The sequence below is a fragment of the Raphanus sativus genome, chromosome 6 (genome assembly GCF_000801105.2).
Source record: "Raphanus sativus cultivar WK10039 chromosome 6, ASM80110v3, whole genome shotgun sequence".
In the NCBI taxonomy this organism is placed as follows: domain Eukaryota; kingdom Viridiplantae; phylum Streptophyta; class Magnoliopsida; order Brassicales; family Brassicaceae; genus Raphanus; species Raphanus sativus.
The window spans coordinates 6292621-6319008 of record NC_079516.1 but is presented as its reverse complement, the minus strand read 5'-3'; the positions used below and the strand labels follow the sequence as shown (position 1 = coordinate 6319008).

Below are 26388 nucleotides of genomic sequence, written 5' to 3'. Positions count from 1 at the left end.
AGGTTGAAAAGATTCCAAAACTTTTATAAAGAAAAATATCTTAATTGTAAATTTCACGCATGCACTTCATAGAATTGGTGGCTAAGAAACAAAAAATCTAGCCGTCCAGACTTCACCTAGATTGTGGTTTGTTGATTCATGAGCTGTTGTAGTGATCAGTCATTAATTGATGATTCATACGCCAAAGAAAACCATATATAAGCTCGAACGTGACACTAGGGATATAAAGACTAAAGAATACTAGCAGGCATAATTAAGAATCTAAAGGTAGTTGAAATCATTTTAAGCGCTACTTTTTCTTGGATTGACTTGTCTGTGTTAAGATTCGAGATCAAAGTCACCAGACAAAAAGCCTCCGCCCATCAAGTCAACACCCAAATTTGGCCGGACGTTAACCGTTGATTTGGTCTAAGTAAATACCTGTCGTTTGTATTTTGTAATCATCAACACGGCTAGTAATGCCATCGTTGAAGCCTTTCTACCGCATAATGAAAAACTTTAAATATATAAATCACCAACCATATATAGTCTCTTTTTTGCATGCCTTTAGATGTTAATGAGCGGTTAATAAATAAACTTGCCCTTTATTGTATTTGATTTTTCACTAAACTTTTTAATTTTCCAAACGTACTTAGATTACACAACAATATGCATAAAATTTGTGATATCATCTACCAATAACAAGCGAAGAACTCAAGAACGAAACATCTAGAGAATTTAGTTACTACTCACCGCATAGCACACCAAACAGAAAATCATATCATATTCTCAAACTAAATTTACATTTCCTTTCCCGTCGGATTCAACATCGACCCGACATACGAACGGGTCGGGCGATCCGGCACCAAATTGGCACGTGGCGACCTCGGAGGCAGTTCCTTTAGCTGATGTCCACTGCAATCATAGTAGATCACGCCTGAATGATCCAACGGCTCACACTTGCCTCCCATCAAAATCTCTCTCTGCCAAATGCCAAACTCCTCCTCTTCCTCCTCCAGCACCATCTCCACCGCCGTCTTTTTCTTGGCCGGTGTACCTCCGACGTCGTAAGCTTTATTTTTCCGGCCAACCATAGTCTTGGCCTTGTTGCTCAAAGTCGTAAAAAGCTCCTTTGGACGTGCTCTCATCGGCGAAAAAGCCCTCGCCGGACTCCATCCAAACCTTTCTCCCACGCCGGGGTTTTTGCCGGAGTTCGGACTCTCGAGATGGTCCTCGAGATGAGTTGACTTCCGAGTTGGCTTGAGTTTAAGCTTCTTGGAGACTCGGCTTGCTTGTCTAGCACAAAGTACCATAAGAGATACGATGAAACTCACGTTTAGACGCTTGTGCGTCGAGGAAACATGTTCCGGTCTCGAAATCTCCATGCCTCCTCGTTTTCTCCGGCAGGTGATAAGAAAAAGGTTTAAACTCAATACTTTTAATGTGATTTCTCTTTTGTCTGAAATGGGTGATTTGCGCATACTTATATAAACCCACGCGTTAGTGTAGGGTCCATTAATGTGAAAATGTGTTAGGTCACCGGCTCATCCGGTAGCCCATGCGTTGACATATTTTATTGTGTTGACATTTTCTTGATTTCGTGTAATGATCTCGTATTGTATTTGTATAATATGATATCAATGAATGAATGATTATGACTTCTTAATATATGAGATCGATGATTGCATTAGATATGCTTTGTGTATGAAACCTAACGAGCATGCGAGAGACATGCATCAACGATCTCTAGGTAGTTTGGATTCATTCCATGAAAAATAGTACTGGTAGCTCTATAACAAAAAGTATTTAAACTTGCTTTGTTTTATATGTTTGTAATATCTAGTTACATATTAATATTATTATTATAATTTTGTTTAAGTTTTTGTTCGTCTGAATCTGATCATGTATATCAAGACGAGCACTACTGGTGGGGAAAATGTCACTATGTCAGCCACGCAATTAAAGTGAGGTGAAAACCCCACTCAAAGGTGTTGGCCGGTGTGCAATAACTTCTCCCTTCCATGTTTATCACAAAATCACGTCAGCATTTTTTAGTTAGGACTCTTTCAATTAAGAAACAGAAATTTAAAACATAAGTGAAGCAAATCAACAGCTAGTGTTTTTTTTTTTTTCTTTAAGATTATGCGGGAGTACATATAAATTTAGATGAGGAGGTCGTTTTCATATGATAGAGTTTACATCAAATTAACCGCCAGATACATAGCGAAGTTTATGAATTTTGTTATATTAGGATCTCTCCTAACTGGTAGTTTTTGAAAACAAGCATGATGTAGAATAAATAAATGTTAGGTACGGTCTTTATGTTAAATGTGTAAAGTTCTTAATGTAATGTGTGTTGGATCTATAACCTAGTCACAATTGTAAAGTGCAGTTCATTATCACGATTCACGACTTACATTAGCCTCTACGTGTTTTGCGAAACACGTGTTTAAGTCTTAACACTCACGAACCAGATGAAATCGATCAGATTGGATTAGGGCATCTCCAATGATATACAAAAATTTATTTTATATTTGATTCTAAAATAGAATAACTCTATTATAAAGTTGGATTTGCTCCAATAGTTCATTTTATTTATAGAATAATTCTATTATAAAATGAACTATTGTAGCAAATCCAACTCTATAATTTAATTACTCTATTTTAAAATAAAATAGAGTAAATTTTTGTGTTCTATTAGAGATGGTCAAAGATAGTGGACCCAATTTGCCAATTGGGTTCTCATCAACTTGATCTTTAATGTGTCAGTCAAACAATAACACAACACGAACAACTAATCTCATTTAGTCCAATAGTCCACTTGATTCTCAATAAAATTAACGTATCATAAAAACACCCAACACTTTACGTGGGTGGTTAGCCATTTTAATTAGGGAAAATTAGAAAATAGGACACTTTAATCTATAGTTTGTCACAATAAAACTTGTAGAAGATTCTTTAGGTAACTAGGATTTATATTTACTTTAATACCATTATACCCTTTAATTAATCTAATTGATTTTAAAATTTTATAGTTAATTTAAGTTTTTATTAAAAAAAGTAAAAACAGAAAAAAGAATCTACACTATCGTCTTCTTCCACGAAGTAAAAAACAGAAAGTAAAAAAAATTTCCAATCTTCTTCTTTAGCGTCTCACCTCTATGCTCTTCTTCGTGCTGGATTGGATTCGTCTCTGGCTTCATCTCGTCAAGTTCGTGGTCATGTTCTTTTCCAATTGTTATGACCATGCTTCTTCCACGGCGTCAACTCAACTCGCGATGTCACTCCTCTGTCTCATATGCGAAGGCTTCAATCTCGTCGTGTTGTTTGCTTCACTTCACTGTGTCTGTTATATCGGAATCAGTCCTCGTCGTCGCAGATGGAAAAAAAGCTTGTCGAAGAGCATCAATGGCAACAGGTCCTTAAACTTTTAACTAATCAAGAAGTTGTCCTAAAATTTTCTGATTGTATATATTGCTCCTAAAATTAATTTTAAAACTTTCAATTGTGCAGAAATATTTCTATTTTGCAACAAAACTTCTTTTTAACCTAATATAGAAATTTCCATATTTTCACGATTTGCCTAGAATACGTATGCTACTTAGATAGAACATCTTATAGTAGGTGAGAATCGTATTCTTCCTATAGGCGTCATATAAGATAAAAAGCAGAACAAGCTATGACACGTAATATAACCAAGCTATATCATTGAGTTGTGGCTATATATCATTATCAAGCTGTAGGTAGACCGAATACATCTTTTTGATTATAATGTAACCGATTCTATCTTTGCTAGAATATAGAAGAAATGTTAGTTTACGGTATATACCTTTGATATATCTATGTTTAAAACTTAGAATCGAACATATAAAATAGATAGATTACCAGAATGAATATTCTAACTGTAGCTAGAAGATAAAATAAAATATGATTCCAATTTTTTTTTTTAAAAAAATTAAACATATATATTGTCATACTTATGTTTATAATAGTTTTCATATTTTTTATATTTTTAAAATTCAATTTACTATTTTTCTCATTAAAGAGGGGTAAAACATGTCTAAAATTGCCAAAAGTATGAGAAGTCTTATTGTGACAAACAAAAGTTTAAAGTGTCTCATTTTTCCAATTCTCTCTTTTAATTAAAGTCCATTAATTAGAACATTAAGGGACGCTAAATGTAGTTGACCGGAACGACCTGTATTTCTTTATTAACCCACTAATCAAGTTTTGTTTTCTGTTTATTTTATTATTTCTCAAAGTCATTACAAGTAGTACCCCTATCATATTACCAAAAGCTCTAAAACGCGATATGTTTATGGGGCATAAATAACAACATTTTCAACAACACTGGTGGAATAAGAATGTTAAACTATTAAATTCAAATAGTTTGGTACAAATAATTAACAAAGAAGAATCGCTGTTGAAGGGGAGTTAGGAAGCACGATATCAGAAGTGTTAGGTAGCCTCCCCCTATAAACGAAAAATGTTTACTTCAAATAAAACCATACAATTCAAAGCTAGTACTATTATATCACTTTTGAGCTTGATTATTCGGACTATCTTCATTTTGTATATACAAAGCTCACCAGTATTAAACTAATACAATTTTCTATTAGATACGTAAAAAGAAACCAAATTAGCAAATATGTGAATCTTCTCATTACGTGGTTCCAAGTACTGTTGACCGTATAGTGCACGTTTTGGATCATTGCAATGCACATATAGTTATTTTCAGATTTTAGTGTTCTTATTGGTACATTTTTTCTTATAACTTCGTGTATTAACTTGGTGTGTTTACTCGTTTTATATATTTTAAGCATGTAGAGAACACAACCACATCTATTCAAGATATTATTATCCAAATAATCAGTTAGTGCATGTTGAATTTAATTAATGTTGAATTCAATTAAATTATCAAACTGAGGAGCCGAGACTATTATGCTTTATTGTTTCATTTTATATCCCGCACTGGGGCAGACGAGATAAAATCTGTGGGCTTTGGGTTACGTTAACAGTCATATATATCTAAAATTGATTAACGTTTTGGGCCTGTTTATTTTAGTGCGATACCTACCATATCGACCCATTGTAGCCATTGGATATCGTGTTCTTATTTTGAACTAAATGGCCAACAGAAACCCACTTTAGGAAGATGTGTGATATGATGTACCAAAGAAATGAAGACTTGTAAGTTGTAACCAGTCGTCTATGCTCGAGCTCATCAGTTATCAAGTGGATCACTGTAACCAGTCAAAATTCACCACCAAAACTAATTATGCCACTCACTACCTTGGATCCATTTCTATTTTATTGGAAAACTGTTATGCTGAAGTTGCAGCGGATTCAAGGAATTTTTGTTTTGAGAATTATTAGAGAAAAAAATCTTCTGAGAATATCTTTAGCAAAAAAAAAAAATCTTCCTAACGACGAAAGGAATATATTAACACCATGCTTAAAATGCATCTAAAATTATTGGTGCTTTTAATTTACAAATTCAAAATATAGCTTTAAGTTTAAATTAGAAGACGATTGTGTATATATTTTATATGTTTACGCACGATTTAACATTGTTAGTTTTTATTTTCTAGGAAATTTAATTTGTTTCATCGGTTTTTGTTTATAATTTTATTTACAATCAAGTTTTTTTCCATTTTTCCTCAATGCATGTCAAATTGTTATTAATTAATTGGGTGTGTTTTGTTATGTAACTGTAGAAAAAACCATGACAATCGTATTGAAATTGTAAACAAAGAAAATTACAAAATGGAAAAAAAAGAAAGAAACTGAATTGGTTCAAAGTCAAAGTTTGTGTGCAGAGACAAAAAAGATGTATTAACCATAATGACAAGTACTATATAGAGAATCAGAAAAGGAAAGTCTCGAACACAGATACCGGGAAAATTCTACTATAATCTTCTGTGATCTTCAATCCGAAGAGATTATGGGCTTAAAATATTAGAATAAATAAGTCTCTGGTAAAAAATAATATTAAACTAAATTATTAGAAAGAAACCAATATATGCTGAAAAGAAAATAAAAGCCATGAAAACAATGCCATGGCGCTAAATATCACCGTGATTCGTGAACAAAGTAAGGTGTTCATTACTATGATAGATATCTATCTTATTAAAACAGAAACATTTTATTGGACCTAACATTTATTTTGTAAGTTTTTAAATTAAATACACTTTTATACTTTATAGTTAAACTTACATTAAATCATTAATGTTTCTTTCTTTATACTACTATCTATGTTTCCAAACAATATATTTATTTCTTTATAGTACTATCAATGTTTCCAAACAATATATTTTTTATACTACTATCAATGTTTCCAAACAATACAATAATTAATCTTAGTTATGTTATATCTATCATTTTCTTTTTAAAATTTTGTAGAAACGTCATAATTTCATAAAATATAAAATAATGAACTTTAAAATTTGGAGTATAAGATTACAAATTATGAAATTATTACAATTTAAATCAAATTAGATTACATATCGGTCATCCAACAGTTCAATCGGTTAGTCTCGGGTTTTAGTAATTTTTTTTAATATGAATATTTTAAAAACCTAAATTGAATTGTCAGATCTCCGAATTAACTGGTATAATCACAATCGGGTTGAATTTAAAACACTGATTTAAATGCAAAAATATTTTAAATACACATTTTTAAAAATTACCAAAATATTTGTTAAGTTATTAGTGAAATTTTTCATCGTAAAATATTCCGCGCTTCCAAAGCGCGGGTCAAGATCTAGTTAAGTTTAAAACTACTGAAGATTACTTTTTTTTTTGTTTTGCAAAAACACGATACTTAAGATTGGCTTTATATTAACCTAACGAGCCACTCACCAAGGAGAAATGCGATGACTGTTTGGCAACTGAAAAAAAAGAAAAATAAATGAGCCACTTCTCATCTAATGCCTACGACTGGTCTTCATGACTCACTTCTTCAAACAACAATAGAAATCTTTCCTTGAAAAAACAGAAAAAAAAATTGAAGAATATTTCCCGGACCCCTAAAATTCCGCCATCGATGCCGGATGCCTACAGTTCTTTCTCTACTCCTACTTGTAGGGTTGGTATCTATCGTTCAAAGCCACAGTCTCTCTTACTAGGGCTTTGAATTATAGTAGGGTTTGAATACATAAGAGAGAGAGAGAGAGAGAAACGCACAATGTCGGGTTAATTAATTTTGCAATTTCTGGGTCTCATTCTCTTATATATACGTCTAGATCTGTATCTCTAACAAGTACATCTAAGTTCGGATTCTTTAGTTATTATTTATTTTTGGTGATAACAGTCGAAGTTCTGGTTTCTCGCTATCGAGATCTAGGGCTTTTTGGTAACTCAGATTTAGATTTTTTTTCTGTTTCCTTCATCAGTTCCGAAATTTCTTCTAGTTTGTGCAGCTCCATCATTAGGGTTTTTTACAGCTTTGCCGAGTGGAATCGAGAAGAGAAAATCTCGCATATCCATTTGGTTCTTGTTTTGTTCTGCTTAGATTAGTCCCCTCTAATTGTTCCAAATTGATCTTTTTGACGTTTCCACATTCAACAAGATAAATTATATGACTAATCTTTTTTTTTTTTGGCATCAATTATATGACTAATCAATAATTACTTTCTGTTAGTTCTCTAATTACTCTTCACCACGTAATATTATTTTAAAATTTTCGGATTCCGTAGATTTCTTTTTCTTGTCAACTTTTTGAATTCGAGAGAGTTATTACATCTTGACAACTTTTGAATTCCACTTCATCGTATATTTCGATTTTGTTCTTATTCTCATATATATAGTCAATTTTGTTTTTGTTTTTCATTTTTTCTTATACCATCTTTTCCTCTGAGAATAATGCAACCTAGAGGTTTAAGATAATCCTCTAAATTTCCTTCTCCTTTCCTCTGAGAACAACGTAAACTTACTAGTGATTTGCTTATTATAAACATTGTACTATATTCTCATATTCACTATGTTTGTACAAAATAAACCCAAAAATACTTTTGATAAATTATATTCTGAATTTATTTTCCGTGGAATAGTGTCTACACAAGTATTGCATTATCATTGTGTTTACATGTTTGGCATTCCACTTCACAGTATTGGGAAATAGACATTTGTTTTGGTCCACTAGTTTTTTTTTCTTTGTTTTTGGCCGACTAGTTGAGATATAATTATCGAGTTGATGTAATATATATATATATATATATATACAATGTCTCGTCACTCATTTAACCCATTTAACCCCTTTTGTCATTTTAAAACAGTTTAGTGTTTCATATTCCTCTCTAAAAGTTAATGGACACATCGTGTTGGGGACTTCTTCTAATCCTACCTTTCATGTGTACACTCTTCCTCCATTGTACTATTTATCCAGTGACCAAAAACAATTAAATCAAACTTTACAATCCATACACAAAACTACCTCTTCTCCCTTTAAGTTTCAAAGAAAAAAAAATCTTCTCCCATTTTGTCTTTTATGTTTGGCATTAGCCTTGCAACTATCATGTGTGTTGTTATTACCAACTACGACATTTCAGACATATCGTGAATCCCAACATATTTACGAAACTGTTAAACGAATTCTGATATTGATAGTTGAATTATGATTTTATACCAAATTGATTCAATTTTCGGATATGACCCTATAGAGGACTCATATGTATTGTGTTTTCACATATAGTGTATATATATATATATAACATTATAAATTTACAGTCACCATCTCGGTATCAGATGCTTACATATTTTTCAGTATTTATTCTATTCCTGAATAAATGACGAAATTTATGAGGTTGTAGATGGAATTCTAGTAGATATTTTTTTCATGTGGATGTGTTTTATAGGAGCCACCAGAAGACCAAATAAAAATGGAGAACCAAGGTACACAACAACACATGCTACTCTAGGAAAATCAAACTATTGCAAACATATGGTGAGTGTGGTCTGCTCAGAGCTGTATGTTTACGAATAACTAAAAACTTCTACGCTGGACTACAACTAACTCAACCAAAGGTTTGACAGATAATCTATATATAGGTCATCTCAAGTGGCACCAAATCAGATAAAAACTTATTTTCCATGAGGCTATCAATATTAGTGAGGGACAAAGATTCTATTAGCATACAAATGGAACACGGGGACATTAGTGAAACAAGCTTATTGTAGTGTGTGTGTGTATATATATATTATTTTTTTGACTGGTTTTTTTTTTGCAAAGTATATATATGTTTCTGTCTCATAATCGTACTTTTGGGATGTTTTTTATCCGTAGTTCGATCCAGAATAACTTCGATCCATAGACACATATGAACTTGTGTGTGAACCTAAACCCACTTGTACATAAAGTTATGACAGGTTGCTCCATTTAATTAAGTTAATATCCTCGAAAGGTTTTGAAGTTCTTGATTTTGGCTTAATGGACTATACTAGAATTGACTTAGATGACTCATTAGTCATAAAAGAGAATCAGTAGAAACTTATCAAAAAAAAGAAAGAGAATCAGTAGAAAGTGAAAGCGAAAGCGAATTAAAACATAAGATACTACTCCTTTTGTTTTTAATTTTTGACGTTTACAGAAAAATATTTCAAATTATATAATATTTTTAGTTTCCAGTGTAAAATTTATAAACTTTCACTATGTTGTTTGAAAGTTTATATCCCCTAGACTATATTTGATAAGTGATTTTGCTACATGTCTTCTCTACAATCATTCTCACAAAAATAATATGACATGGCTACTAAAATTGATGACATATTTTGTAGATTAATATGACATAGACAATTATATTTAATGTTAATTTATATTTTTGATAAACTTTTTAAAATATGATAATAATTCATATATTACATTTATTGTCGATTTATATTTTAGACTTTTTTTAAAAATATGGTAATAACTCATAAATTATCATTAAAATAAATATATTCAATTATGGCATTTCAAATTTCAAAATATCATTTAAATTAAAAATATTTCAAAAATATATACATATTTTTAGAAAATTATAACAATTAAATCATAAAATCAAATTAAATCGTAAAAAATCATTAGTTTCTTATATATGTCTACAGATTTTATAAATATTGTTTAATTTTAATTTTTGAAAATTATGCAATTTAACCTATTTATTTAATATATTTAATTAAAATAAATAGATAGAAAAAACTACCTAAGATTAATTTTAAATATATACATGCACATTCTTAAATATAATTAAAATTAAAAAAATTGTTTTTATTTTAATTTTAAATGTTCAGTTAAATCAAATTTATATTAAAATATTGATAAAAAAGAAAATTTATAATATTAATAAAAAAATTAAATATAATTTATATTTATCTGTTAAAAATATTTTAATTTTTTTTACTGCACATGGTGCAGGAAAACACCTAGTTATAAGATATATTTTCTTATTAACTGATTTGGGGTTATGTAAATATTTAATGACGTTTTATATAAAAAATAAAAACAAATGATTTTTGAATTATGTGCATAAATCCAAAATATGTTTAATAATAAAAAACGGAGAAAGTAGCTTACAGTTTCTTTTTAACCGCTTTACAAAATTCCTGAATCCCTGAAGACAGATGATTGTCGACAAAGTAATAACACACATATTTTTATTTTATTTTGGAATGAAGAACTCGCACATATATATTAACAAAATTGCTTTTTTATGCTATGTATATAAGGTTCCACTCGAACTATATTAAAACAAAATATTATATAAAAGGCATTGATTGTTTTACATCGATTAATATGCGACAAGAAGGTGAAGAACAAAAAGCTTCATAAGATTCACATATACACAGATTATTATTAATTTGAGAAATTAACGGATATTATCACAGTACATGAAGTCTCTTGGTTTCCCCAAGAAGTGATAAACATCCCTAACCTGTTGTTGCTGCTGCTACAAGGAAAAGGAACCAAACAAAAACAAATCGATGAAATTTGGCAAATACATAATATCATTATATAGTTTTTTAACTAGTCTGTACTGTTGGTACTTGGGGATTTGAGGTAGCCTACAAAACTTGAATTTACTAGAAACCCAAAAAAAAAATCTTAAAAGTATGTAATGAAATGTGACTTGTAGATATAGAATAAGTTACCTCCATGAAAGTAGCTACGCCTTGGCTGCGATGGTGAGTAAGCACTGGAAATGATGAATTCAATTTGCTGATCATATTATATGATTCGTCCGAAATGTGATCTTTTTTATTCACCACAAAATCGTTGTAAACTGAGAAACGATTGTTCTTGCAAAGTTCTTCGGTATCTTCTCGGCAGGGCATCGCCTCGAAAGAATTAGTCCAATTCACATCGGTATTATTATTCTTCTTTACTACCTCATCACGCTGATTATGAGCTTCTACTTCTTCTACAGAATTTACTTGTGGTCTTCTCTTCATTATCTTCTCCATTGTTCTATCCTTTGCTCTCTCTCTTGCTTTGGCTCTGGCGTCTTTTGACATCTCCTTCAAAATGGGCGTTCGCTGCGACATCTTTCTCTTCCCTCTCATTGTTCTCCCGTCCACCTTATTTTCTACGAAATGATGAATATAAATATGAAAAACAGTACAAAGAAGAGACATAACATATTTCATATGTTAGCTTATAAGACTTCCGACAAAAAAAAACTTGTTACAATTTCCACTTCTTTATCAAATTGTTTCAGTTTCCTTTATTTGAATCAATAATTGTAAATAATATTTTTATGCATCTTGTAAACTTTTAATATCAATATAATTTGTTTTTCGAAAAAAGTATTTATAAAATTATAACTCTTTGATAGAAAACTAAAACTAAGTAACTGTAAAAAGTTGGCAGCGATTAACGTTACGTACCGGTCATGCTAGTATTGCTGCCTCTATCCTCGACTGTCCACATAGATGCAAGTTCGCATAGATCAGACGATGTCTCCGCTGATCCCAACGCCGGTCCTTGGTTAATTTCGAAACTCACAGTTTCAGATTAAGCATGAAGAAGATCAAATCTTTTAATTAAAAAATGAAAACATTAGTAAAGTTAAAACTAGAAAGAATGTATACGTACTGGTTTGGGAGTCATCTCCGCTGCTGAAGCCGCCATGGTTAAACTGGTTAGAAAGGCTGTTGGCGATCTTTATGATCTCGGGTTTGGCTTGTGTGAGCAACCATTCAACGGTCTTGCTGGCTTTGTCGAATCCAAGCATGTCTTGTAAGCCGAACAATTCTTTGGCGACATCTAGAGAGAGTCTCATTCTACGATCTCTTGTCCCTTTAGCCGTTTTGATCTTGCTGTGCCGGTCCGTTCTACTTGGTTTCTTGACTTTTTTCATTTTTGGGTCTTGAGATGTTGAGATTCTCTGGGAGTCTTCGTTGTGTGTGGTTATGGACTCCGAGGGCTCAATCAGTTGGGATTCACCAATGGTGTTGTTTAAGGGTAGAAGTGATGGATGATGATGATGGTCATTGGTGGTGATGGGTTGGTTATCATTATGGCCAATGTTTTGTGGGAGGAAAGAGGGGAGGTGGGGAAAATCCTGGACGAATTCGAATTGAGAAAAAGGAGAAGGTGCTTGTAGGAATCGGTGATGATGATGGTCAAGATGATTGTTTTCTGTGTTGGAGTTCGAGTGAATCAAGAGGTCGTTAATGGAAGAGGAAGGGCTAAAAGGGAGTAATGGTTGTGAACAATAATTGTCACTATAAGGGAATGACATGTAGTCTTCATTGATGGTGCTAGTAGTACTGAAAGTCTTGTTGTTGTTCATGTCCTTTTGGGTGTTTTGAAGCAACAAAATTCAAACCTAAAACAAAATTTTGAGAATGACACTTGTACTAAAACCTTCTTCACACGCACCAAAAAGAGAAAAATGAGAGAAAGCATAAAATCAAAGAGAAGATTACTGTTCTAATGACGAAGACAATCAAAACTTTTCTTCCTTAGCCTGAGAAATCAAGAAAAAAATTAAGAAAGAACAGTAATAGTGACTAGGCAGATGTAGTACAATATGTCTTTGTTCAAGAGAATCTATGTCTAAATGTGTGGAGTGAGAGAAAGAGAGTACCTTTATCGGAAGCAAAGGACTAATGGTTGAGAAAGACAACACAGGCAATGTACTTAAATAAGTCTATGTGCTATGAACTAGAATAGAGAGAGAGAAAAAGATAAATTATAGAGAGAGACAGCTATAGAGACACTCAGAGAGAGGCCGAGAGATATCATAATGGAGAAGGAACAACATCTATTTGAGAGGAGAGTATTCTTTTGAAGAGGAATTATTTTCTTTACTTTTGCTTAATTTTCTTCTTATTGGCATAAAAAAGTAGTGTGTATATATATTCGTTTTGTTTTTGTGAAATATGATGATAGATCTCCTTTTTATTTGGTTCTGGGGATTTTGTTTCAAAAGAATAGATATGACCTTGTCTTTGTTTATCTTCTTAGATTTCTTTGAGATATTTCATTAATACAAATTAGCTAAGAACTCAAAATAAATCTTTGATACATATAAAATTGTTGAAAGCTATCAAAAAATAAATAAATAGAGATTTTATATCTATATATAACTATAGAATTTAATATAAAATCATAACATATCTAACAATAGTGATATTTATAATCTAAGCTACTAGACTTCTCTTTGAGCTATCACAATATTTTTTTTTATGAACTTCATAGCATATTTTCCAGTTTGGGTTAAATGTGTGATTATATTTACCTTTAACTATTACTGAAAGGATCTCCGGTTAACCAATAAAAAGTGTTACATGCAGTTTAGTTAGATAAGCTCTACCAACTTGATTATATCATTTAGCATATTTTAGTAAATAAATATAAGATATGATAAAATGACAAAACTGGAAGGCAATGAGATTTAGTTCAATGGAAACGAAAGCTATCAAAAAGAGTTAGATATAAAGTTTTTTATTTGCATATTAAGAAGACCATCAAAATTAGAAAGTTGAATACAAAATAAATAAAATTGTGAAGTATTCCAAATCCGGGAATGTATATTTCCTTTTATTTATATGCCTTTTAAGTATTTAAGAAGAAATTGAGGAATTTTAATAATTTAGTTTTAAGGAAATGAGAGGGAAGGAGGAATTTAAAGTTTTTGCATTCCAACATCAGAATACACACACACACATACACACACACACATATATATATATATATATATATATTGTATAAACATCAGATACAAATTTTGATGGGGAATTTTTAAAAATATATTTAATCAAATACGATCAATTTAACATTTTTTTGATAATTTTCTATGAATATCATTTAAAATATCACTTTTGTCAACTTAAAAAGTATAACTGTACTTGTAATTTCTTATAGTTCGACTTTAAAAATTCTCTAAAACAACTTCCAGTCATAAAAACAGTAATGTAAAATGTTTTCATTAATTTTTGTTTCTGAAAAAGAATTTCATATTCATTTTTGCTACAATAGTATACATAAAGAAAAAAACATAAAACAAAAGCAGAAAATTATGGTCCATAATATCAATCCCCTATGAAAATAAAAATCTAAAAAACAGACTGATCTAATTAAAAAGGTACACTGGCCAAAAAGTCTTATTTTCTTTGGATAGAATTCACCGCCATTGAACACACGAACATTACGGAGACCACCAATATTAATACTATGCAAAACAAGGAAAGAAACTGAGGCGTAGAAGATTCAAATCTAAAATACAACCGCACACCGCCATTTGATAGAAATGTACCATCGATACCAAAAGAGGACTATGATCGGAGAAGCTCCTTGCGCGAAGTTAAAAGAAAGAGAGACAACGTTTTTCACAAAATGAAATGTATTTCTTCGAATCACCATTGTAATATTTTTGGATTTGAATAAAAATCTATAATTTATATATATTAGGGACAAAGGTCCTACATCGGGTATTGGAATGGATCTTTAGTAATATATAAGATAGATGAGTCACTCCACTAATCACCAATTGGTTTTAAGTGTGAAGTCCATCTAGCTTAACATGGTATCAGAGCCCGATCCAAACAATCCAGCCCGATTCATCATCGATCCAGTCCAAAGTCGGCTCATCGATCCTTACCCGAATATTTCGAGATTGACGCTCAAAGAACCATTATCTCGAACGGGCGTATTAAGGACAAATGTCCCACATTGGGTATTGGAAGGGATGTTTAGTAATATATAAGATAGATGAACCACTTTACTAATCACCAATTGGTTTTAAGTGTGAAACCCATCTAGCTTAATAATATATTGGGATAGTTTAAAAGAAAAATCATGATTGCATAACATGATTTTTTTTGTAACAGATGAAAATTTTTAGTTTAACAAAAATTTCCTAATGATATATAGAACCATTCGAGAAAATTTCTTGTTCATGTGGCATTTCGAGAATCATTCTAATCAAATGGTTGAGCAACATATTGTTCTGTTAAGTTTAGCAATTGCATCTAGAAAAGATAAATCAGATAGTTTTTGAAAAAGGGCAACCCCTTTTGCTTACGTCGACTTATTGAATTCCTATTGAGTTCAAATTGGAAAAATGACGAAAGCATTGACACTTTTTGGGGGAGGTTCTAATAAAACGAAGTTTTTGTTTTGACGTAGCATTGGCAAGGCCAAAAAGATAAGCTAAGGATCCGTTCGTAATCTATCTCTACCTATGAAAAATTAGAATCACTATTTAACAAACTTACTTCAATTAGTCTCTTTTTTAATAATTAGGTTCGAGGAAGGACTTGATTAGCAGAGTCTTAACATAAGCATTATGCTAGTAATTATCCGATCAATATTTATTATAGAAGATTTTTATTTAACGCTGATTTATTATGATATTACAATTACAATTATTAGGAACATTACATAGACGATTCGACAACCGACAATACTACATGTCTTATGAAGATCTACGCCTAACTGCATCATCTGAGCCGTCCTATGAAGATCCACGCCTGGCCAGATTTATTTGTACCATGTTGAAGATCTCTTGTAATCCTTCCTTCCATAATCGCATAGTTGCCTAATAAATTGCGCTCTCTCCGGGACTTGAAACCTGGATTTGAGAAAAATTTGCAATAAATTGCATAGTCTGGGAATCGAACCTCAGACCTGGGTGTAGAAGCCTTCAGACCTTAACCATTAGGCTAAGGTGCTTCCACATTTTATAGAAGATTTTAGAACAACATTTAGTTAATGCTCTTAAAATGCTCTTTACTTAATGTTTTCATATGAAACTTTTGATAAAACATTTGCATTTAGAATATATAAAAATTAAAAAATAATTATATATAATTAATTATTTTTATTTAATAATATAAAAATTTATGTTTATAATAAAAAATATATTCTAAAAGCAAAATTGAGATTAAATATTTTTAACCTTTCTAAAAGAACAATATTTCACATTTAATTTAATTACACATATCATTCATTATTTTCAATAAAAAATAACATAATACATATTTATATATTATTTATAAATAAATAAATCATATATTAATGTTTATGATAATATTATATATGAATCATTTAATGTTCTACAAATTAATAAATAATGATAATTTTATATATAAATTATAAAATTTATTTATTTTATTTAATAATATTCAAAATATTTATATCCAAAATAAATTTATATTTTAAATAAATTTTACATTTATTTAAATTTAAATTTATTTTATGTTATTAAGTAATATTCATTATTTTTAATAACCAATATATTATTAATATATATTATAATTTAATATATTTATTTAAATAAATATATTATATACTAATTTTTATAATAATATTAAAATTGCATACTACTACTGCTCTACCAATTCATCTTATTAAAAAATTAATGAAAGCATACAGTTTATGCTGCATACTGTTTCTATAGTATACTGCTACTACTTCTTTATTAGTTGTATCAATCGATGCCTTAGTACTATTAGATACTATTATTCTAATTTGTGTTGGAATAGTCAGATATTTTAATGGTAAATTAAAATGATGGAAATTGGGTCAATCATACACATTTTCCATTAATAAAACAATGAAGTATACGAAACTAACCAATAAAAATCTGTTACAAGGCCTTGCATCAAGAAACCCTTATGCTTTAAGATGATTAGCTAGTAGCCTAGTCTAATAATAAAATTTGTCCAATTGGAGAAGAGGTAGAGAATTATAAGTATCCGTTTTCAAATCGGAGGACTGCACGTGGCAGTGTGAAACCCTAAGAAAATGAAGCTGCAATAATTTTAGGAAAACAGAAAAAGCTTTAGTTCTCTGTTCAGTATGCCATGAGCGACCAATCTTTTATTTTCTTTTGACTATCTCACACACATTATATCACATACATGATACATATGAACATGTCGCTTTCTCTAAAAAGAGAACCTCTTTCTCTCTCGTGCTTATCTTGTAAGCTTTTGCATCACAATTTTTCTCTTATTTTCCACATCTAATATCGAAAACATATACTTGATATATCTTTTCTATACAGGAAAAGAGAATATTAAGAGATAATGTGTCATTCTAACATTTTAAGCTAAGTTATATGGTGAACTGGTGATGAGTTAACTCTTTATTGTAAATCTCTATAAGACTATAACTCGGACATTAAATTATGCATTTTAAATTGGGTATTATGAGTTGTTCAAAAAAAATTGGGTATTATGACACAATAGTACTTATACAAATCTTGAGGAATTAGTTGATGAGAGAAAGAAGAGTCATTCCAACTTCGTTAATGTGTGAAAACCGAACACAATAGTTACAAGCTACTTACCAGTGCCCTACACAAGTACGTACGCAAATACAGTATATGATATATGAACGTATACGTACACACTGTTGGAACATCATGGAGTTACGTGCAAAGATAAAACACTGTCATTGTAAATAAAAATTGAAAAATCTCCTATTATAGTCATCCATTGTTATCCACTCTTTCCATTTATACATGCCGCCTTCTCGTACCTAATTATCAAGCATCCCATGCTTTCTCTTCTTTCTCTCTCTTCTCTCTTTATCTCCCTAGGCCTGCCATTATCAGGAGGACCACATGACATAATGGAAGGACTCGCTGGCTTCTTCTAAGGTTGCTTTCAATTTTTCTTTCTCATAACCCTGAAGAAGACAGCATCATACATATCACAAAATTAGTTCTTTTTTTGTGAATCAGTTTAGCTTGTTTATACTGAAACGCAAAATTAAGGTTTCAATCTTAGATTAATCTTTGAAACTTCTTTTTTTTTTTTTGCAAAGTGGGTACTGGTTTTGCTTTTCCTTTTTTTTTTTTTTTTTTTTTTTTTTTGGTTTTGCTTTTCTCCTGAGTGCTTTCATTATGTGTTATATTAGCTACCTTCTGTTCCCAAATTTGTTGGTTACAAATCTCAGTCACTCATTAGCACTACCAAAAGTACAAAATTCCAACTTTATTTATATATCATCTACATTTGTTGTTTTGGTTCTTGAATTGATGATGAATCATTTTCTATTTATAGCAAAGATAGTCAATGCTCTTTTTAACTATCGTTCCTTTGCGCAGTTTCCTTTCAAGGAAATGTGTTCTGGAAAATAATGTGTGTTTGTCTAATTGTCTCCACTTTTCTTCATGGGAACTCAGTATTGGCTTCTTCGTCCTTCCATACTCTTAAACATCTTTTTATTTGTAGCCATTTTCTTGTTTGCAGACAAAAATGTATAATAGTTCTACAAGAAAATTAAATTAAACCATCACTCTTGAATCAAGACTCATAAAACTTCGAGACACAACATAGTAAAATATATAAAATTAAATAGAAAACTATCCAATTAATATAAAGGAACTAGCTATAACAAAAGGGTTCCTAAAGAGTTTGTCTGAACTCACTATTTGGTTCAGAATATTTTTGGTTGGTTAAATCAATATAAAGATTAATTGCCAAAAAAAGAAACAATACATTTTTTAATTACAGTCACCTCTTGAATATAGATCACGATTATCTAAGTTGGTTATGACATTTTAGTTTACATATGAATAAAGAGAAACGATGTTATCTCAAGTATTTGACTTTTAATAAGAATATGACATATTATCGTGACAAACTTATGGTAGAGTAAGACGTTGATGTAGTGCTTCTTTGAGGTTTAGGGATAGCGAAAAGATAGAGATATAGGCTATACAACATGTTCCTACTTTCACGCTTAAGTTCAGGAGATTTGACAACACCAAATTTTCATATTATTGTTCTTTTTAGAATTATATAACTTTGCAATCTAGAGATGCATGCCATATTTGATCAGATCGTATAGGATCATTTAAAAAATCCTAATAATTAGTTAGAAGCATATTTTCACTTTAAGTCAATGTGGTAAAATGTGTGAGTATATTCTTTTTAGAAAAAAATATGTTTTGTTCAAGATTTTAACCTCAGAAAAATCTCTTTGCTCTTTTTATATCAGTAATGTAATCTAATTAGCCTTTCTCGTATCTTGTATATATTGAACTACATTATTTGTAGAATATAGTGTATATATATATCAACAAATTCAGTTTATGATGGTTTATCTTTATTTATTTTTGTCTAATTCCAAACGAAGATTGAGTTTGCATTTTAATCTTTAACAGGTTTATTAAAGTTAGTAAATTGATGTTCATTTCCTCCTGGCGATGTAACCTCATGATACCAGACCTTTTATTTTAATCATTTCAAACCTTTTTACTGGCTTCAACCAAACTCAAATATTCAATTTGCTTACTTTATCTTTGCTCCATGCTTCACCTCTAAATTTGGTTTATGATGTAACAGTCTGTTTATATACAGACGTATATCCTTATTTATGTATTTTGTATGAAATATCATAAGACGTCATGTCTTGATATATTTTATGTAAAGTTTGAAATCGAATGGATGATCAATACTTTATAACATAAATCGAACTTATATAAAGCTAGATCTTGCTCGAATACGCACAAATCTAGAGATTACTTCTACAAATATATCCAAATTTAGGTGTGATTTTATCTACCTCCTAAGAATAAATTTCTATATACATATGGTAAAAGTATACTTATGAATTTCTTTTATAAACAAATAATTTTGATAACAAAAATGAAACAAGATGATTATCGGGTACATGTACTAATCAATAACTAATCCTTGAATATGACAGATGGTTTTACTTTTGGATGATGGGTTTGATTATTAAACGTGTTCTAATTGGAACTTAGTGTTCTTAAAGTTTGATGTCACACAATGTCGAAGTCGGAAAAGACATAACAAAATATGTTTTGTCAATTATAATGTCACAAACACACACTATAAAATGTATAAGTAAATGATGTATGTTGTATGTATATATGTGTGTGCGTGTGGATTGTTTATTATATGTTCATAGATAAGTAAGTGTGTGTGTGTGTGTTATATCATGGCTTGGTTAGGTTGGCTGTACTCTATAAAGTTTTTAAAATATCATCATGACAAGAAACTGGGGACAGTTAAACTCTGTGATAATATCTCCTGTCAATAACAATTAATTTCCTTAGACAAGAAACTGGGGACAGTTAACTCTGTGATAATATCTCCTGTCAATAACAATTAATTTCCTTAGTTTATAAAAATAAATAACAGAATATTTACTGTTAATTTCCGATACCCATTTTCTTGACTTTAACTATGCAGAATAAATATGCGATAAACCGTAAATACAATGTCAACATTCGTAGTGTTTCAGTATTAAACTCTTATCGCATTGACATTTAGAAAACAAATTCTGCAATAATAAGTTGTTAGGCGATGCACTCAAATATTTTTTTTGAGAAAAAAATGATAAAAATGAAAACAACTGGACCTTTTATGTGTACAGACACTTATCCCTTATAATTTTTGCTTTTCAGTATCATCAACAAACTTTATTTCTCTCCCCAAAAAGAAAATGTGTGTGTTTAGTAAAGAAAAAGACATTCATGAAGATCACATGTGATTCAAAGATCATTATAGTTAACAGAATATATCAAAAATAAAGAATGAAACTGATGAAGATAAATAGGGAATCAATAAAAAAGGGGAATATACCTGACTATTTGGAACCATAAGTGACATAAAGATAAGTTCATATGACTTTTTTAACTCCATCATCGTCCTCTATAGCCAATATAGTGCTTTCTAGTACAAACCTTCCACTTCCCTTTGTCCAAAGTTTTCCTAGATAACTTATCATCTATATATATAGATATTAATCACATAAATTAAATTATTTGGATAATCATTTGTGAAAATCTATCATCATCCAAACAGTTTTGTCGTCAATCATTTTTCCACAAAGAAATGAAGCATTTATATCTTCTCGTCGTAACATGTATACTCAAAAGTTCCGGATTTGTGATTTCAATAACTAACTACAGTATAGACAAATGTTTGTTAAGCCGAATAAGCCCAATATGGGTTTATGGGTCTTTGTATCCAATGGATCAGCATCCACACATAAATACATGCCCCCGCCAGTCCGTTACCCGCCAAATTCAACATAGTTTATGTTTTTTTTTATCAACAACATAGTTTATGTATGTTGCATGGTTTAGGTGTTTGAGAGATTTAGAGCAAGGTTGGCTTCCTGAAATGGATGTTTGGTTAGGCTTTGTTGATTTGGCTGCCAACTGAGCTGCCCTACTCCAATACTGTAGAGGCCAGAAGTCACCTCTTCGGTTGGTAGTACAAACCTCAAGTTGATTTGATTGTTACTTGGCAGTTTTATTTCATAAATGCTGAGAGAATGTTGACATATCTTACTAGAAGGAAGCAGACATCCATGCGTAGAAGCTCAATCCTTTCTGTAAGTAAAACTTGTTATCATATGAGAAAGGCTTCAGACTAATACAACTCTTTCTGACACTTGAACAGAATCGAGATATCTAGATCAGTGTCCTGATTTTTAGTATGCTCATGGCATCAAAAGATTTTAGAATTAGAATACAGTGGCTAAGAGGGGATTAGGAAGATGTGTTTCTAGCATCTCTTCGATCTTGAACTCATACGAGCAGAGATAATGTTGTACAAAAGCTTCTTTCGACCTCATTTCCACCATGTGGGAACCCGAACAAGCTTCCATTTCATTAAATCAAGAACAGTTTGCAGGAGAGCTCTTGAAGGCGTGGTCATTAACCTTATAACCAAACTTGAAAATTGAACAGAACATCCTCTCATGAAGTGCACAAGACAATACCGACTCCAGAAGTTGTCAAAAACAGTCTTAGAATGTAGAACTTACATCATCACAGCATCCTAATGGGTCTCCTCTAGCCGCATCAAACCCCGATGATACGATGACAAAGCCTAGTTAGTGGAGACCAAATAGTAAACAAAATTCGAAAGGGAATAGCAGAACACGGCTCTGTACCTATGGGGGAATAACTATATGCTGAAAGGCATAGATATAGTCTTGATCACCAACTCCACCACAACTCCATGGAACATTTACACAATAGATGATCACCAACTCCACCACAACTCACCACCATTTGTTCCAACCTGCACCCCCATTACAAAAGAAAAATAGTAACATTCACCTCAATAGATGATCAAGACAAGAGAAGAAATCACAATCTAACACAACGTACTACAAACTCAACAAAAAGCCACTATATAAGTCTGCTAAGTTATCCACATATCTCTTGGACTTCAGTGAGACCAGCAGTATCTTTTAAAAAGGGAGATGCAAAAAAAAAGGAATCAAACGGATGCATAGCCAATGGGCGGGCATTGTACATGGAAAAGGTAAACAAAACAAAAAACGTACAGTAACAATGTAAAGAAGAGATCCATTAAAGACTTACGGATAATGAAACATTAGTTGCAGAGTTTATGTCTCCATTGAGGTGAGTTCCTTCACCACCTTCACAAAAACTCTTCACGGCTACGGTGGCGCAACAGAGCAGAAGAGAGAGACGACCACGACGATGTGATGTTAAAATTATTTGGGCTGAATAGCTATGGTCCACTTAGTAAACTATGCGATGAAGATCCAATAGGAAAAGCCCAAAGCCCATTACTGAATACAAGATAATAACCACTATATTTATGGGAAAATAGCCTTTTAAATCTCAACTATTTGAAATCAGCACTTTTAATACCAAACTATCACTTGCACAAAATATTTGCAGTCAACATTAAAAAGTCAACATTAGTTATTTAAAAAAAATGAATTACAATTAAATAAAATATTGATTTGGCTTTCAAAAACCTATAAAATTTTAAAATCGATGCTCTCTGAGTGATTCCATTTTGAGAGAGAAAAAACAAATATTGTTGTTAAAGAAATGAATCATTTTTTTTATTTTCAGTATCAATTTTTTTATATTTTCACTAGAATTTTTTTTATATCAACAAAAATTATCTGAACTCGAAGAAAATCTCTTTCATCATCTTGCATAATTGATTCTAAGAATTTCTGGGTTTTTAAATGTCAAACCGATTGATTTTTCTAATTATAATTCATGTAATAACTTATTTTGATTTTTAAAGTCTGATTTTGCACAGTCAACAATAACTTCAGGAATAAATCTGCGCAAATGATAGTTGGTATTAAAAGTGTTGATTTTAAATAGTTGGGGATTTAAAAGCCATTTTTCCCTTATATTTATTTTATTTTTATTTTTTACATTATCAGCCGGTTGGACATAGACACCAATCTGAAGAGGCAAACAGGTAATACAAAATCAACATAAAACATATTAAAAATAAAACTTGGACTACCATGTGTAAGTTTATCGTCATTGGGTCTTTCACTCTTGAAATATGTTAAGGTGTAAGTTTATGGAAGAACTCATCTATACTATTAAAGTAGGATCATATTGGTCTTTTTACTAAAAGTATCATTTTCTTTACTAACATTGCATATTTCATTAAGGGTAATCAAGTAATATTAATAACAAATCTATATTAGGTCATTTTTTGGATCTAGCCCACTGTCCACATCATCTCTTTTGGGCCATTTGGACAGACTAAAAAATCAGATCAAATTCTTATTTTTTTCTCTAAGTTCAAATAATTTATTTTCAATCATTCTTAATATTTTGTGTAGTGAACAAAAATTAATCACTTAATTATTATGTTTTTTTCTTTTTAATATAATTTAAGCATCATAAAAATTGAATTTTTTCATTGAAAAGTATAAATCTTTATTAAAAGTATATATTTTTTATTAAAAAATTAACCACATAATAAAATTAATGTATTAGAGTTATACCAACTTAATTAATTCATTAAAAATAAAGTTTAATTTTCTAAACATAAATACTCATTAGATCTGGACGTTCGGATACTCATTCGGGTACGAATCGGTTCTTTCGGGTATCGGGTTTTTCGGGTTTTGAAATTAAACCCCATTTGGGTATTATAAAATTTTGGATCGGGTTTGAATCAGGTCTTTCCGGGTCCGGGTGGGTTCGGTTCTCATGCATAAAACCTGGAAAATAACCAAATAACCAAAGTATCTAAAACGGGTTCGGTTATTTATACTCAAAGTAACCAAAGTATCCGATTCAATTCAAATTTTTGTATCCAAATTACTCAAAAGTAACCAAAAGAAACCAAAAATATCCATTATATACAGTTTTTTGGGTAAATTTTTATCCAAATTATCATATTTTATCCAAAAATACTTAAAATACTAAAAATAACTACTATAGTTAACTTATAATATTAATTCAAAATATTAAAATAATTATAAATATAATTATAACATATGTTTTTAGATATATATTCACATTTCAAATATCTTCGGGTACTCATTTAGTTCTCGGTTAGGGTTGAGTTTGGGACCGGTTCTCGGATATAGCAATTTAGAACTCATTCGGATATTTACCCGGGGTCTGATCGGTTCGGGACCCTGATTGTCGGGTCGGTTCAGGTTGGTTCTTCGGGTCTGGATATTATGCTCTGACCTATACTCATTTAAAATGAAACACGATAAAGAAAGATAAAAAGTTTAAGTCTTTTATAAAAAAACAAATATATGAAAATGTGACATTTACTAAATATTTGTCAATTTAGAAAAAAGTAAAGGAAAATAAACTCGCGCTTTAAAAGCGCGGGTCAAAATCTAGTTAGATCATTAAAGTTTCTTTTAAGTGGAATGTGAAAGTTGATCATTGTATCAGTTTAGACACTATTTTTCATCTGTATGTTACAAATATGGTATTTGTAACATACAAATTGTTTCTGGAAGTGATATTTCCGGAAACAATTTTCATAGACTCTATTAGTAGTTTATGCACATTCGGTTTAAGAGACATTTAGCAGCTGAAAATTTGAAAGAAAAAAAAGTCAAAAACATTTCTGTCAGCTTTCTTCTTCTAATTGCTGCGCACACTGCAACGTCAATCTTCAGGAGAATAATGCAGATGGTTTTTCCAGTTTCATACTTCGTTTGTTTCTTCATGCATCGATAAGATTTGATGCTCATGTTTCTGATCCATCATTTAGATTTATAGATGATCTTTCAGTTTTTTTTTCTATCTCAGTTTTTTTTTTGGGAATACTCTCTAATTAGATAGGTATATATATAGGGATTGATTGGTTAGGTTATAATAGTACCTTTAACTTTGATTTCTATCTACAAGACTACAACTAATCTATCTATAACCATTAAAATTAACAATCATGCTTAACTAATCTTTAAAGCTAAAGTCAATAAAATGATTATATAAACTTTATTTTCTAAAGTAAATATATACTGCTGTATGAATATATTTCTCTTTTAAATATTACTGTAAGAATATATTTATTTTTCAATTTTTTTTCATTTAATTTCTACATGTATACTAGATACAACTATATCAACAAATTATACAGTCAAAATTCTACGGCACAATTTCTACACCTACAATCCAACCAATTGCTCCCATAACATATGAATAGATATGTGAGAAACATTGACACTGATTTCTAATCGATTTGTTACCTGCTCTATAAGCTTCTTCGGTCCTAGATGGATCTTGTTTCTTATATGTAATAATAACAATTAGATTTTGATCCGCACGCCTATGCGGGTTTATGTTTGTAAATTTTAAAATATCTAATTGTGTTTGTTATAGATAAATATTGTTAGATTAGTGTTGGATTATTATTGTAATTAACTATTTTTATTTTTATTATGTAATATTTTAGACTGTTTGTTTCATTTTGAATATATTTATAACATGGATAAATGATTATTAATAGGTTCAGCAATTAATTATTTTGTTTTTTTGTTTCACTGTTAGTTTTATATTGTTCTCTTTTTTTTTTAACAAATTTTTCTATTAAAAACATGGGGAGGAAGTACAGCATGGTAAAATATGAAAAGAACAACAATACTTAAAGGCTAAGGATATTGCATCGGGTGAGCAGAACTCAGTTAAAGAAGAAGATGAGCAACTGAACCAAACCTCACTTGAT

The 26388-nt window shown here is 30.6% G+C and overlaps 2 protein-coding genes and 1 long non-coding RNA gene across 5 annotated transcripts; all 3 read right to left on the bottom strand.

Annotated features, from left to right (window-relative positions):
- Nucleotides 1-568: 568 nt before the first annotated feature.
- LOC108809250 (uncharacterized) lies at nucleotides 569-1450 on the bottom strand. Its single transcript, XM_018581396.2, has one exon. The coding sequence runs from the start codon at nucleotides 1362-1364 to the stop codon at nucleotides 780-782; it is 585 nt and encodes a 194-aa protein (XP_018436898.1). The 5' UTR covers nucleotides 1365-1450; the 3' UTR covers nucleotides 569-779.
- A 9224-nt stretch (nucleotides 1451-10674) lies between these two features.
- On the bottom strand, nucleotides 10675-13237 carry LOC108811836 (transcription factor TCP18-like). Of its 2 annotated transcripts, XM_018583939.2 has the most exons (6): nucleotides 13047-13237; nucleotides 12886-12926; nucleotides 12050-12785; nucleotides 11842-11937; nucleotides 11107-11540; nucleotides 10675-10904 (listed from the first exon to the last, which is right to left on the bottom strand). In XM_018583939.2, exons 3-6 carry the CDS (start codon nucleotides 12747-12749, stop codon nucleotides 10824-10826), a joined length of 1311 nt encoding a protein of 436 aa, XP_018439441.2. In that variant the 5' UTR covers nucleotides 12750-12785; nucleotides 12886-12926; nucleotides 13047-13237; the 3' UTR covers nucleotides 10675-10823. The 2 variants fall into 2 exon arrangements, with proteins under 2 accessions (XP_018439441.2, XP_056844550.1); XM_056988570.1 differs by lacking the exon at nucleotides 13047-13237 and having other exon boundaries at nucleotides 10676-10901; nucleotides 12050-13009.
- Nucleotides 13238-21761: 8524 nt separating this feature from the next.
- On the bottom strand, nucleotides 21762-22909 carry LOC130496064 (uncharacterized). 2 transcript variants are annotated; one of them, XR_008935095.1, is made up of 3 exons: nucleotides 22785-22909; nucleotides 22220-22479; nucleotides 21762-22126 (listed from the first exon to the last, which is right to left on the bottom strand). It is a non-coding gene; the product is annotated as an uncharacterized LOC130496064 (long non-coding RNA). The 2 variants fall into 2 exon arrangements; XR_008935094.1 differs by having other exon boundaries at nucleotides 21762-22247; nucleotides 22349-22479.
- Nucleotides 22910-26388: the final 3479 nt, after the last annotated feature.

Coding starts and splice junctions, on each gene's coding strand:
- LOC108809250 (XM_018581396.2), bottom strand. CDS start 1,364: ATGGAGATTTCGAGACCGGAACATGTTTCCTCGACGCACAAGCGTCTA.
- LOC108811836 (XM_018583939.2), bottom strand. CDS start 12,749: ATGAACAACAACAAGACTTTCAGTACTACTAGCACCATCAATGAAGAC. Junction 11,938..12,049: donor CGGAGATGACTCCCAAACCA/GTACGTATACAT, acceptor AAATTAACCAAG/GACCGGCGTTGGGATCAGCG. Junction 10,905..11,106: donor GCGTAGCTACTTTCATGGAG/GTAACTTATTCT, acceptor TTTTCCTTGTAG/CAGCAGCAACAACAGGTTAG.